The sequence below is a fragment of the Cnephaeus nilssonii genome, assembly GCF_951640355.1.
Source record: "Cnephaeus nilssonii genome assembly, chromosome: 21".
NCBI classification, from domain to species: Eukaryota; Metazoa; Chordata; class Mammalia; order Chiroptera; family Vespertilionidae; genus Cnephaeus; species Cnephaeus nilssonii.
In genome coordinates, this window is record NC_137092.1 from 9348691 (window position 1) to 9364302 (window position 15612).

At 47.0% G+C, this 15612-nt stretch overlaps 1 protein-coding gene across 1 annotated transcript in view; it reads right to left on the reverse strand.

The window, feature by feature from the left end:
• Positions 1–15612, reverse strand: part of CASQ2 (calsequestrin 2) — a 44931-nt gene that overhangs the window by 11663 nt on the left and 17656 nt on the right. The window contains exons 5-8 of the mRNA XM_079760731.1: positions 12977–13050; positions 7131–7261; positions 5640–5685; positions 1043–1097 (exon numbers count right to left, since the gene is read on the reverse strand). Coding sequence (XP_079616857.1) covers positions 1043–1097; positions 5640–5685; positions 7131–7261; positions 12977–13050 — 306 coding nt within the window. The remainder of the gene's footprint in view (positions 1–1042; positions 1098–5639; positions 5686–7130; positions 7262–12976; positions 13051–15612) is intronic.

Here is a 15612-nt window from a genome sequence, read left to right on the forward strand (position 1 = left end):
TCGGTGCCCTCTGGGCCGTTTCTCTTCTCCGAGGCTGTTTCCCATCTGTCCCTATGAACGTACAAGAGGCCTCGGACCCTGGTGAGCACCACAGAGCTCCCATCCCCTGGAGCAATGGCCCCCACACCCAATGGAGCCGCAGAACGTGCCTCAGAGCTCCGGACACCGCAGGTCCCTGAGGCTCCGTTCCCGTCGGCCGAGTGGCCGTGGCGCCTGTGGTTCTCTGCCCCGTCAGGTTTCGGAACCCTGCCCAGGCCTCAGAGCCCAAGGCCTGGCTGCTTCGCCCTCAGAAATGAAGCCCCTGCCTTCTCCGGTTGCATTCTGGATCATTCCACGTCTCTCAAAACACCTCAGAATCTGCACGTACACTCTCCCTCCCGGGACCCTCTGTCTCACAGACATTGCCCAGGGCCTAGCCTTATACCACCTGCTCATTAGTTTCCCTGCACTTCACTCTCACTGACACGACAAAGAGCGAAGCCAGGACAAAGCTGTCCAAGGTCCAAAATAAAACAAAGTTACTCATCCATTTATAGGCTCGTTTTACACTTTGGAAATCGGCTGCTTCTTTGGCCCAGTTCTCATTTGGGGCAATATTTTCCATTAAGTTTCCTAAGCACAGGCCATATTTGAAGACCAGAGGGTATATTTATTGTTATTTTTATAGGCTAGGTACATCAGCTTTTAATGTGAACATAAGTTGACACAGACACACGCAAACACATGCACACACGCACATGTGCACACATACGCTCACACACACACACTTGCCTGTAGAGTGAGGCTGTGTTTATGTTCACACGGGCTCAGCCCCAGTTTGGGCAGCTAAGCAGAATGAGGCTCTGATCCCACACTTCTGAGCTGTGTGCCCGATTGAAATGGGTCTGTACCTGGAAGGCAACCACCAGGGGGTGCCCCGTGTCTTTCGGTTGCATTGTAGGCGGGAAGTGAGGGGACAGGAAAGGTGAGGGCTGACCAAGGTGAGAAGCCAGTTCTTGCTTACGGGGTCAGAGAGCAGACAGAAGAGGGGGAGGGGTCCTACCTGGGTCACTCCTCTCTGCAAAGGCCACTATGTGGATCCCGTTCAAGTCATCTTCCTGTGGGAGAAAGGAATCAAAGGTTACACTCCCAGGTGAGAGATGCGGGGAGTCAGGGACAGACAGGCGGGAATTGAAATGGAGGCGGGGGAGGGAGCTGAGGGGAGTGGACGCAGAGGCCCAGGGGACAGAGGCACAGGGGGACACAGAGGCACAAAGTGGCAGAGCAGCATGCATCTTAAGGAAGGGAATACTGATGAGCAACTGGGAGGAAGGTGTGGCACTTAATAAACGGGCTTTTGAGACAGGAAAGCACCAACTACACAGAAGACATTAGCACCGAATGGGCCTCACTCCCGCGGTCTGGTGGGTCCAGGAGAGCAGCAGGAAGAGGCAGAAGGAGGGAGAATGTGAGTCTGGCTCATCAGCCCTCTGAACGGAGCTCAGTGAATGTCAGCCTGAGTTTCAAGAAGTCACCACCAGCAAGTAAAGCAGTAATAGACCCATATGGAAGCTTCTGGATGCTGCTGGTGGGTCCTGCAGCTGTCCGCAAACAGGCAGCAGACAGGAATCTGGAGGCAAATTAGGATGTGGCTGTTCTGTTCACACGTGTGTCCTGCTTCTCTGAGACCCCTGCGTGGTCAGTAGGGGGCGCTTTGCTGCCTGCCACTCCTAGGGCGTTTCCTTAGGCTCCTTTTGGCTCTGGAACCAGAGCTCGCAGGAGCCGTCCAGGCATCTAACTCCGTCTAAGTGTGGGAGGTCACAGGAGGGGCTGGGCAAGGGCGAGGGTGTGATGGTGAAAAGAGAATATTTCAAATTTGGGGGACAAGCAGGTGGCATTCCATGTTTCTATGTCCTGAACAGAAAGGACCACAGGCCTCGTGTCTCCTTTGCATCGATCATTCCTGCAGAAGAACCAGCAAGAGCTTGGAGGCGCCTCCTGTATAGGAAATGTGATCCTCATGAGGCTTGGAGGGGAAGATGCTCGAGCAAGAGGCCCCGGGGACAGATCTGAGTGGACACTGACCTTCACTGTCACAGGGAGAGGGCGCCATGGGGCACCCGAGTGTCTTATCAGAACTGTCCTCAGGAAACAATACTCCAGGCTTCTCAGCCCTCCCCACCCCCCTTTCCATGTCAATAGATTGTAATGCTGGTGCAATCCTATCTAAATGCTAATTTTTTCCCTTTGAGTTGGAAATGGACAAAACCTCCAAAAATTCTGAGCAAGATTAAATGGAAAATATTATTATTAGAAACAAGAGAGTCAGGCACTGCCTTGGTCAGGTTCTCCGGGGAATTGAATTGGATAGGTCTATGGTGTGTGTGTGTGTGTGTGTGTGTGTGCACGCGTGCGTGCAGGTTTATTACACAAATCTGACAGCAGCCGGAAGGGGTGTCTGAGGTTTCATGTTTGCTATTATCACCAGGCAGGATGCCCTGATCGGTTCTCAGTAGGCTGCCCTGTCCCTGCTCATGCCATCCATGGGGAGGCGGCTGTGTTAACTCCGAGAAGCGGGCTCCATTTCTGCCTGCCCTTCTGGAACACGTTTGGAAATTGGTTTCAGAATTAAGAATCCATATCTGTTTGCTAAGAGATTGCTCATGACATGGCCGCCACCTCCCAGGCCTCAGGTGGTCCCCGGATGGAGACTCTAACCCAGGGAAAGAGCCTCTGTCTTTGCAAAGAAGCAGGCATGTGCTCTGTGCCAGGTGTTTTCAGCAATAAGCTCCCAGAGCAGACCCACGGGAAAGCCTGAAGGTCAGGGTTCCTCAGTGCGTGTCCCACAGGCACAGGCGAGGAAGAGCTGCAGGACCGGCCAGCCAGGGGCTTTCTCTGTACCCCACAGCCGTGGCCGCCCAGATCACCCTTTGGTCTTTAGATCACAATGTCTTGGAAACGATCTTTTTACTTGAATGGCAAGCTCTCTGAGGGAAGGGATTACACCTTGGAATATCAAGAATGATTAAAATGATGATATGAAGATCTGCCGTTGTGTCAGTGCTTTGTAAGTGCATTACTTCTAAATCTTAGATGCCAGTCCTATTCCTGTTTAATGCTTAAGGAATTAAACCGACTTCCCTAAAGCCACAGAGCCCGTACATGACGTACCTGGGGTTCAGGCCAGCTCTGCCTGGTCCCGAAGCCCATGCTCTTTTTCCCTCGCTGACGTAGGCCAGGAAAAGCCACATGGCATACAAATTATTCGGAGCCGAAAGCATGTGAATTCCTGAAATCCCTTATTTGCCTAAATGCAGAGCCTCTTAAAAGGACGCAATTGTCAAAAATCCTTTCCCGAGTGCAACTCTGATCTCAAACAGACAATCCTGTCTCCTATTTGTTCTCCCAGAAGGGCCCCCTGTCCCCCATCCCCTATTTAGATGGTATATAAGCCCCTCTTTGAGTCGCATTTTTTGTGAACTTCCATGCAGAAATAGGTAATTAAATCTGTTTGGGGGTTTTTCTCATACTAATCTGTCCTTTGTCATTTTAATTTGCAGGCCTCCAGTATGGAACCTAAGAGGGTGGAGGAACAAGTTTCTGCTCCTTGACATCACCAACAGCACAGAATGAGCTCAGGTATCTGCTGTCCTCTCTACAGAAGATGCTGCAAACTCAGGTCAGTGGCTCTTAAGTTGAAAAAAGCCTGAGATGGGGCCTTTATATACCGTGACCCAACACCAGATCCCCCAAAACTGGAGCTTGGGAGTTACTTAGGTGAATAACTTACTCTGGATTCCCCAGCACTTTGTATGACCTCTGTCACAGCAGGGAGCATCCTGGTCTGGGGTCATGTGATTTGAGACCTGTTTCATCGACTCAGGCCTGAACTCCTAAGGCCCGGACAGCAATGTTCATTTATAGTCTCTGTGCTTAGCACAAGGTAATGGGTTCTTATTAATGCCTATTGGATTTTTAAAAAGAGTATGGTGATAAAAATCTTTCATACTGCTTGAAGAAAGTTAGCAAATATTAGAGATTCCAAGAAGAAAGTAACATCAGTTCCCACCAACCAGGTAGATTACCACTGTTCAGGTTTGGCTGTTTCCTCCCAGCCTCTGTTGAATGTTTGTTCTCATGTTGAATAAAGAGATGCAAAGAAGGAAAATGCAGTTAAAAGTAGCAGACTCCCTGGTCAAAGGAATGTCTCGGGCTCATCCCGAGGTTTCTGACTCCCTCTTGGAATTACTTAGTTATTGCAACACAGGGAGGATTCTTCTAGAAGGAATGTTGATTCCCATCCCTAACCCTAACCCTAACCCTAACCCTAACCCTAACCCTAACCCTAACCCTAACCCTAAACCTTGCACTACTTTTTATAAGGCTGAAGTTAAGTAAAAATATTTTTAAAGGAATATTATTTTTAAAGCACTGTTACAGTATTTAAATCTAATAACAAAACATTTAAAAGGTTAAATTTTTGAAAGTTTGGAATGTTAGGGAAATATGTTTCTATGTGCTGTGTTGTTGTCAAGCAGTCCATGCCTTTACACTGGGTTATTTCCCTTCAGCGTCTTATGAAATGTTTGTTCTATGTCCAAATGTCCAAATGAGTGACATGCTGTTAAAACAGAGAGTGTCAAGTTACTCCATGGCTCTCTTCACACATCAGTTTCAACTCTGAGTTAAAGATTAAGTACACAAATAAATGCATACGTGTTCCCACGTTAGTCCCTTTTCCCTCCCGCCCACACCCCCACTGCCAAAATGGTGCCTTGTGGGGCCATGGCCCATTCTAGGGAGGTATAATGGAGAGAACGTGAGATTTGGCTCTAGATGATTTAAATTTAAGTCCCAAGATCTAGTGCTTATTAGTTATGTATTCGTGAGTAATTAACCTAATCCATATGATCAGTTTCCCCACGTAAATTGGGGCTAAAATAATACTTGTTCTTCAGCACTTTCTAGAACCATTCAAAGAGCTGAGTGAAAGGATACATGAAATGCTTTGGAAAATGCTCCACAGACTTTGGTTGTTATCGTTTGTGAATTTTGTATAAACCTGAGGTGGGTGGGAGGTTGTGTCTCCATGACCCTCTTTCTGATGCTATTTGACCCGCCTGACACATTGTCTGTGACTTACACCAGGGGAATACTCTGACCCAATGCTTTCCAGTGCCCTGAGTTGATAGTCACAAAAACAGCTACCGTTCCTTTATCGAGCACCTACCATGTTCTGGGCTCTTCACACTGTCCATCCTTACGAAAAGCCCTAAGTTCAGATGCAGGCACTAAAGCTCAGAAAGATCACATGACTTGACATAGGATGCAAAGCTACAAGATGTCCAATTCTAGACTTGAACCCAAGTCTCTGACTCCATAGCTCCTCCTCGGTGTCCCCCAGGCCTCTGGCCAGTGGTCCCAGGGGGAGTGGACTCAGAGATAGAGTAACGTTGCCCAGTGGCAGCACCAGAGAGGCATAAACTAGGACCTAGAAAACGGGGTTCTCTGAGCGCGATGTTGTCCACATTTCAAATACTCTACCATCTAGATATCTGTTCCAGCCAAGTAAAACTTGGTTTGAGTTTTGGAACTCAAAGGGGTATTCCTCTTTGGGAATATACCTGTCTCTACAAGGCAGGAGTTTGCCACTATCTTACCCATGTTTCAAACATATCTTCTGGGCGCAGGCGGCGTAGGGTGGGTCTGGAAATAAAAAAGATGAGCTTCCTTGAGTAGGTATTCTCAGGACACCACAGCTAACCCATACCCTGCCCTGTCACACAGAGAGCTGGGCCTAACGCTCTCAGCCTTTCACAGACCCATTTGGCCCAGGGATTATAAGTCTATTACAAACAATGCCAGGGGGCGCAGGATAGGCATTCCCAGGGCAAGAAGTCATCTCCCTCCTCCCGGACAGGCGCCACCCCTGAGAGCCCAGAGAAGGCCCAGAATGAGGCCACCTGGGAGGGAAAAGAGGAAGTCTTGATTTTGTTTTATCTTCAGGGTCATCCATCCAAAGCCCCTTCAGGGTGTTTGGAAGAGCAGGTGGGAGCTATGTTTTGCTCATGGTTTCATTTCTTTCTGAATGTTGGCTAATAGTGCTAGAATGTGGCTATTTGCTTCTCCAAGTACTGCCTCTCTGTAGGGACCAGGACTGGCTGGTTGATGGAATCGTAGTGCTCCAGGTCCAATGAGCATGCGTGAGCACATGTCCAGTGGCGGGGAGGGGAGGGGTGATGGTGAGCCCACCACCATGTTCCATGTTCAGTACTGTCCCTCCCTCGGGAGCAGGGCTCAGCAAACTGCAGCTGGAGGGCCAAATCCAGCCAGTGCCTCCTATTTGATAAATAAACGTTTTGGGACACAGCCACACCCCGTTGTTTAGATATTGGCTGCGGCTGCTTTCCCACACAAACAGCAGAGCTGAGTGTTGCAACAGAGACCATCTGGCTGCAGAGCTGAACTATTTACCCCCCGGCCTTTTACAGGAAAGGGTCGCCAGTCCACGCTTGAACTACTCTAAGTGGTGTCAAATATTCCTCTCCCAGCAATTCTGCACACAGAATGTTCATCTTGGCTAAGTTATTTAACTACTCGGAGCCCGATTCCTTGATCTGTAAATTGAGATAATAATAATTACCCCATTATGTTGAATATAGGGTTTGGCAAATGTAGGTTTACTGTTGTAATACAAATAAACAATACAGTAACTAATAAATAATACAAGAATAAACTTTTGCATGATCACAACTGTAAGCCTACCTTTTCCCACCCTGCCCACCCCTGTATTAGATAAAATAGCTCTCATAGCACCTACCACGGTACTTGGCATATAGGAGGTTGTCCCTAAATCACTATTGCTGTTATGAAGAATTTTATTTATATCTGACTCTGACTTTGAGGGGATTTGCTGACTGAGAGGAGGTGGTCTAAACCTGTTTGCAAGTGTAGACAGATCCATATTCAGAAACTGTAGCAACATCCCTGCCACTGATAGGTGAACAACAAAGCCATTCTACTGAGTTCATTCTTCTGGGGGCGCTGACTCCAGGTAGTTCCTCTTAGGGGTGCGAAATGTCAGGACTGAGAGGCTCCTCTCCATTTCCTAGGCCCCAGGACCCCCACCCCCTGCATGCCACCTGGGGTACCTCTGGTGCTCCTTTATAAACTCCACGAGCTCTTCTTCTGTGTAAGGTTTGTCAGGGATGGCAGTGGGCTCGTCCATAAATGGCTCGTAGAAGTCAACCTCATTCATCTTCAAGGACAATTTCTTTGCAACCTGTAACAATTAGAAATACGACAATAGCTTCCTTGAATGCTAGTCTAGAGTGGCAGTGATGGTCCATCTCTAAGGTGTGCGTGTTCTCTGGCAAAGACTTGAGAGGGTACGTACATTTTTAACGTAGATGTTGTAGTGATTGGAACCCCACACCTAAGGCCTGGCTGGACCAATCTAAGAAGGACAGATAGGGAGGAGAAAACCTTTCTGACCAATGAGGTTCACGCAGGGGCAGGAAGCAGACGGAATGAAAAGTGGGAAACCTCATTCTACAACCACCATCACTCTACTGTATTTGCTAGGCTGGAGGAGGATGCAAAGGTCAGCAGAGATGCTCAGTGTCCTTGCATGTATGGATTGAATTGAATCAATTTGGATAGAACAGGCAATTGATGGGAACCATTTAAAGCATATACTCAAAATCAGAGGCCCACCCATTAAACCTCGATCAGCTCGTAAACCTACTGTTACTCAGATTTAAGCATGGCTCTACAGTTTTCTCTCGGTACAGGGCTTTTGTGATGGTTTCTCAGGCTCTGGGAACTGCCCCCTTGGTTACCAATCAGAAGGTGAACCCCTCCCTGGTGTGTCCAGAGTAGAGGGGTGGCCTGCATTTAGACTCTCGGTGCTAAAACTGGATAGTACCCTAGTACCCAACAAGCTAGCTGGAGCTGTTCTCCCCTATCCCAGGGAGAGTGCTCAGAGCCAGACGTAGCCTGGAAGGCATCTCTTCTCTGACTAAGTGGCCCCACCGCCTTGTCAGGGCAGAATGGCTGCTGTGTTCGCCTGCAGACCTGCTGAACTCAGGCCTCTTCTTGTGAAATGACTTGAGAGGCCTGGAATGTGCTACGCTTGGAGAAAACCAAATGCCATTCTTTTCCAGGTCAGAGCTGTGGGCCAAGAGGGCACAGAGATGAACAGTGGTTCCCTTGAAACTAAAGAGGAATTGCCGAGAGCTGCCGCCTGGCCGCGATAACCCACAGTCCAGTGGCCCGGGGCCGCCAGGACCAAGTGGGAGGAGGGGAACTGGTGTCACATAAGCTGTTACACAAGGAGGTCCATTCTGAGGAAACATGGGTCTCCCTATGGTTTTTGTCCTCGACTGCTGTTAATTCCAGGTCACGATAGTCCGAAGGACATTTCTTACAGTACTTAACAAAGAGACTGGCATTTGACTCAGAGCGAGAGGAAACAGGCCACGTTAAGAGCCATAGTCAGTCAAAGGAGATTTTTCGGTCATGTTCACTATGTTTTAAGGGACATGGAGATATGGGTTGTTTTTTTCTTCTTATTCTTTTCCTTTCCCACGGGGCAGAGGGTGCTGTGGATGGATGATGGGCAAGGAGCAAGGGAGCAGGGCAAGTAGCAACTCTGCACCCAGTGTCTGCATTTACACACAGTTCTTCGCGGAGCTGGGCTTGAAAATGGCACTCAGTTGGGGTTCTCTGGGTTCACTTACCACTTATTTTAAGAACCAGGAAGAAAAAGGTAATAATAGTAACCACATAGAGCGCTTGCCATGTGCCAGGCACTGTTGCAACGCGTTTTAGGTTGATTCCTTTATGAATCCTTTTACCTTTGTATCAGGTAAAAGCTAGTATTATACTTATTTTGCAAATGATGAGCCTGAGGTGCAGTCTGAGTATGCAGTTTGTCAGGATTATCTACCCTAGGGGATAGAGCCAGAATTCAAACCCCATTTGCCAGTACACTGACCCTCTCTAGAAAATCACCTTCTCCTTGACCCTGTGAAGAAAGCTGTCTGGCCCCATAGTTATGCCACTGGTGCCGCACGTGTTTAGTGAGATGTTTCCTGTTGCGCTTGGACGTGCTCTCATCAATTCACCCCATCGCGGGCGGCTGGAATGCAGTTCCCAAAGGCGAGAAGGGGCTCATCGGAAGCTCTGGTACACCCATGTGTGTGAGTGTGCGTGTGTGTGTGCATGTGTGTGTGAGTGTGCATGTGTGTGTGCGCGTGTGTGTGAGTGTGCATATGTGTGTGTGTGTGTGTGTTTGGGGAGAGGGTCTCTGGTTCTTGGTTGCCAGTATCCAGGTCTGCAGTGTGGAGACTATGGATGTGAGGTTGGTTGGATTGTGATGTGCTTGAGTTTAATTCTGGGGATCGCTGAGCATAATTTTCGCCTGTTCACTACATGCCCACCAGCACACACCGTGAGGGGGCCTTCGCCTTGTATCTCAGAGAATCCCTTTTTTTATTCTTTTATTTGTATTTTGGGTGGTAAGGACTGAAGGAGATTTGACTGGTTGAGGCATTGATTCATTCATTGATTCAATAAATAGTTAATGTGGCTGTCTGTCTCCGAGGCACTGTTCTGGGACCAGACCTGGTTCATGGGCAGGAACAACAATACAAGAATGGATTTTACTCCTGAATGCTTAGGAGGTCCATATAATGAGTTCTCTTATGCCTTTTAAAAAACTAGTTGGAATAGATTTTGCCAAAGATAAGAAAACTACAAAGCAGAATGGCCATTTTTTTGACATTGGCAAGTGTATGGATTTTGGTACAGATGTTTTTCTACACGTTAGCAAGCCATTCATTGTTGCAAATGAAACCAGTTTAATGAATTTAGGCCTTTTCAATGTCTGTCTTCTCCATCAACTTTGTTTAGATAACCACTGCTTCTTTTGGTCCCCATATGGTTCAAAAAATGATTCTGCTTCTCACTGTTCACTCCAAGAAAGGAACAGGTTGCTGGGAGGTCACGGGGGGCGGGGGGCGGGGGGAGAGGGAGTAATGAGAACTACACATTTTAGGCTATAAGGTGCAGTAGAGTGGATGCCATCCTTAGCCCTCTGACCCTCTCTTGCCCCCTTGTGGGGTTGATTTAGGATCAGGATCTGTAGATTGTTTCTGGTCCCAAGACAATGTGCCAGGTAAAATGTACTGGGAGCTTTTTAAAAATGCATATTCCTGGGTCCTGTCAAAATCCTTAAAAATAAAAATTCAGATTTCCAGGGCTGGCACCCAGAAACCCATAGTTTTAAAAGCATCTTGAGGGACAATATGGACAGTGTTTGGAAACTACTAACTCCTAAATCTACATCAGCAGCCCTGACATCTCACCCTCTACATTTCTCCAACTCATAGACAGCAGTCCCCCCTTATCCGCAGTTTCAGTTACCTGCAGTCAACCATGGTCCGAAAATATTAAAAGGAAAATTCCAACAATAAACAATTCATAAGTTTAAATTGTGTGCTATCCTGAGTGACATGATGGGTGCAGCCATGCCTGCTGGACCCCACCATCACCAGTGGGCACTGTCACCCACACCCCTAATTGCTGGGTGCAAGTTCTTAAGTCCCAAATGGCATTGAGTCCTCTCAGTGACAGCTCTTCCCTCTGGTTCCACATGGAGGTAGGGAGCACTTAGTTTTCTCTTCCTGAATGTTATGAAATCCCGCCAGGCTACGTGAGCAGAGGCACTTATGACTCAGTGTCTTCTAGAGCTTTTAGTGAAGAGCCTTCTGAGTTTTTAATTATAGCCTGACCTCACCTTCTTCATGGGCCTCAGACATGAAGCCATGTGGTTGGGCTGGGAGGCACATCTGCAAACCAACCCCACCCTGAACTCTACCTTGAACCACCCTTCCAAGGACTGAGGCTCTGTTGCTTGGCCAGGCTTGTCTGCTTGACTCTCTTCCCTCGGATGGGTTCTTACCCAGGAGTCATAGTCACTGCTGACCAATCCTAACCAGATGCCAGTGATGGACTCAGTTTAAGCTTCTCTGTACCTCCCTTTCTCCACTAATATCCTCTCCCCTCCTCGCCCCTCCTAGATCTAAACGACTGCCTTTATTAACAACAGTCCTGCCCGGCTGGTGTGGCTCAGTGATTGAACATCAACCTATGAACCAGGAAGTCATGGTTGGATTCCCAGTCTGGGCACATGCCCAGGTTGTGGGTTCAAACCTCAGTGTGGGGCGTGCACGAGGCAGCCGATCAATGATTCTCTCTCATCATTGATGTTTCTATCTCTCTCTTCCTCTTCCTTCCTCTCTGAAATCAATAAAAATATATTTAACAACAACAACAACAAACAGTCTTCACTGCTAGCTGACATTCACTGAAGGCTTACATGTACCAGATGCGTGTGTATATGTGCCGTGCCTTTCTCTGGAGTAGAGTAGTACTGAGCACTGACGCTGAAGTCAGGCTGACCTGAGGTTACATCCAGCTTCACTACTCATTATGTGACATGAACAAATCTCTTAATCTCTCGGTGCCTCGGTTTCATCTTCTGTAGACTGAGAAAACTAATCCCTCTCTTACCGGGTGTTGAGAAGATGAAATGAGAAAACCTATATAAGCTCTTAGCACAAAGCCTGGCACATAAAAAGCACTTAATGAATGATAATTATTATTCTTTTTGGTATCCTTGTTCAATATCTCTCTCCACTGTAATCCAACCAATTAGGGTAAATTTTCTTCAAGCTTAGATGATGTAATTTAGACTATGGACCTCTCTTCTGGATTATACGCTTGTAAACTGGGGCCATAGTCATAGAAGTGGGTCAATACATGTATGAATTGAGTGCAATCTCTTTTTTATCATACTTTTCCCCTGCTTCAGCATCTACAGACTTCCTTGTTTTTCACAGAATACTTTGAATGTTCTTAGTGTGTGTGCATTGGGGGTGTTATATGTGTGTGTGTGTGTGTGTGTGTGTGTGTGTGTGGAGGTCTGTTAGGTTTGTGTGTTATGTAGTGCATATGTTGTCTATGTATGTGTGTTACATGCGTGTTGGGTATATTTTAAGTCTGTTATGAGTGTGGGTTGTGTGTGCTATACATGCGTGAGTTGTGTGTGTTATCTGGGTGTGGATGTGCAAGTGTGCACCTTGAATCTCGAGGGTAGGAACAGAGTATTCCAGTTAATGGTGTGGGACAGAGGAAAGGGCATGACTTTGAGCACAGATTGTCCTAAATTGGGATCTTAGCACTACCATTAATTCACTGGAGACCTTGGATATTACTTAACCTTTCTAAATGTTTTTTTTTTCATCTGGAAGTTGTGTAAAGGACTAAAGATTGTACTAGTGCAGTATATCTAATTGAGCCCAACATGCAGAGAGCACTGGATTAGTAGCCATTTTAGTGGTACCCGGAGCCAGGGTAGAGCACTCCAACCAGAGTAGACCCCAAATAAAGTACCCATTGGTTTGAGGTCCCTCTATCTCTGCTGCTCTTTGTCTTATAGAGGCACTCTCCACACCCACGAAACAACAAGCATTTGAATTATAGGCAAGTACATCCGGGGCATCTCCTGAAGATGTGGGTAACTTTCGGAAGCACCGCGGCTTCCTAGGTCAATGCCCCTCCCCACCCAGAAGAGGGAAGGCAAGCAGCCCCAGGAAGGGAGAGGATGTTCTAGAAAAAGGAAGCAATGATTAGTGCCCTGCCCAATCAGGGCTCACTCTCTCCATTCTTAGTGCTGACAGTGATATGAAGGGTTGGTTCATCACTTTTCATTGGATGTTTTCAGAAATACCCTGACATCTCCTGAGTGAAACATCTTTGTATTCATATCTCATGCAGTAGCGATGTGCTGCTACATTTCTCATTCTGGAGAAAGTGCTCATGAGTGGAGGGTGCTTAACATTTCAAAAGAAGAGAAAAAGGGGTGGAAAGTTCAACTGTTAAGACTTTGTGCCTACGAAAGCATTCAAATTGAGGTGCCATAGGTCCTTACCCCTTTGTCGAAGGTCGCGAAAAACTTGATGTAAGGCTGGAAGTGCTCAGCTGCCTCTTCAAAAGCCTTGTAATCTAAGAGGAAAAAGTAGGCGGGAGAGACATTTGCAAGACGAACACTGCAGACATTTCTTTGTTTAAATAATGGAGAGAGTGGGAAGCCAATTAGTCCTAATTGGATAATTATTGAGTAGATATTATTTAGATAGATAATTATGTAGTACCATTTAAACCCACAGTTTCCCCAAGGAGTTGGAACTGATTGGCATTCAATCACCCAAAAGAACTCTTTGCCACACTGTTGTATGTTTTACAAAACTGGTAGATGGAAAGGAGAAAACCCAGAGAGAACAAGGGAAAGAAAAGGGTTGTCAAACCCCTAACCCAGAGGAAAAGTTCTTTCGCTCAAAGTCACTGCTACTTATTCATGTGCCCTCTAGAGAGTTGCAGCCTGTGTGTGAAGGAGCACAGTGTGCTTCATGCACCTCAATTAAAATGACAGCACAGAAGTATTTTAAACTCTTAGCGGGAGCACTCTTTTTGCTAAATCCTAGTATTTCTTTCATTCTTTTTAAGTTTTCTTTTTTATTTTTTTTATTCTGATCCCTTGAAAGGATCACTTAAAATTAATCAAGACCATGCTTGACTCTGGTCCCAAACTTGAGTACAAACTGAGGGGAGAGAGGCATGAGGCCACATGGGTGTGGTCATGTTGTGTCTTCCCACACCCAGACAGTTACTAGGTAAAGGCATTCTGGTTCAAGCCTTAGACGTGAGGGTGATGATAATGGTAATAGTGGTGGTGCTGGTGGTGTTTCTACAAAAATTCCATAATCCTGAGAGCCAATGATCCAACAAGATAAACTTTTTCCATTTCCTGGAATTCATACCCCTTTATCATCAGAGGCACAAGCTTTTGCTAGAATTCTAAGAGCATGCAGAATTTTCTAACATTCAATCAAAAACATTTCAAGAATAATGCTGGCTCAGGGGACACCAAAATGAGGAAGATATGGACAACGATCAAAGGCTCACAGCCCAGGGCGGGTCATGGACTCAAGAATCACAATGTGGTGTGATAGTTGCTAGAATAGAGGTACGCACAATAAGCACAGATGAGAGAGGGGATGAAAGTGTACAACAAACCTCTACATACTGATCCACATTCACACAAACTCATCCTCATAAAAGTGATTGGTTGTCACAAAATATGTCATATAGGCCGATAGTTGGGGTGGAGGATTGAGTGGAGGGGAAAAAGATGGGTGGGAGATTTGGAGAATGAATAGAGGGAAGTGGGAGAGTATAGAAAAGGAAATGGTTAAAGCCATAGCTAACGTCACTTATGTCTATTTACAGCAGCAGTGGGCTCCTTAAGAATTCTCTGTTCCCCGCTTCCCTGTCCTCCTTGTCGCTGATGAACCTCTCTCCCCATTCCTGAACTCCTTCCCTGATGGAAAGCATGGCCTAGACCTTTGTCAAGAGAACTCCCTTCTTCTCTTGGGGAGCCAGTCTATATCCCTAAGATGGAAAAGGGTGGGGCCAGGCAAATCTCAGGTTGGTGCTTCCAGTTAGGGTTGAACCTGTAGCCTCTTGCAAACAGTAGTTGTCTTCAGGAAACCCGGTCTAGTCTTCTACTCTGATCTCCCCTGAGTAGTAAGTATCTATATAGAAATGTGAACATTGAAATGAATTCACCCAAAGAACCAGGACAAAACTCCCCACTTAGCCACCTTCCCCCAACACACTCTTAAGGAGGGTGAATAGAGACATTTACGTAGCAAATGAGGAGACAGTTCAGCTAGGCCATGGGGGAGAGAAAATTGGTGGGTGGTTGAGATGACTAAGGATGCCAGTTGGCAGATGGGGTAGACACACAGCTTCACAAATAATTTCAAAATATTTTGGAGTTTCCAGAAATAGCCAGAAGCATCTGTTATTTGCACTTCCCTCCTGTACTAATGCTACCAGGTCCCCTCTCATAGCTAAGCCCACTCCCTCTCTCCAAGGCTGAGACACCAGAAAAAGGCTTCACTCTGGGCTCATGCTGCCAAAGCACTTTAAGAAAAGGTACTCAGGTTGTTAGTCTTGCTGGTTCCTCCCCTTCCCGATTCCTCCTGACTTCAACCCCTGTAGGGTTGTGCTGATGCTGTGATATGTTCCTGTGCCCACCCAAACCCCAGCCGCAAAACTTTCAAAGGGAATACACCCAGGGTGTGGTGTGCACTGCAGGCTGCCTTGGTGGTCAGCTGGGTTGGCCAGCAATTTTCCACATTGTGCTGCAGCTGCTGGCCCAGCCCTGCCCCCGTTTTCCTCTAATGCTGTCCAAGCGACTGAGAAGCTCTCCAACCGGTGACCCTGGGAGCTGCCAGTGTTAGGAAGACAGCCCACCATTTGCCCCCTTTTAAGGGAGAATCCAACTGGTGGGTGAGCCGGTGGAAAAGTGGAGGAAGGGCTTTCTCATCTGTAAAACATTCACCCCCTTCAAGGCCAGAGAACATGGCCCAGCCTCAGCCTTCTTTCAGCTCTCCTGCCTGTTTTGTATAATCAATACAGGTGTCCCTTTGCACAGGGTGCAAGGAAGATTCTCCCTCCTACCCAGCATGGGACATGCCTATCGTCTTTATGGATCACTTG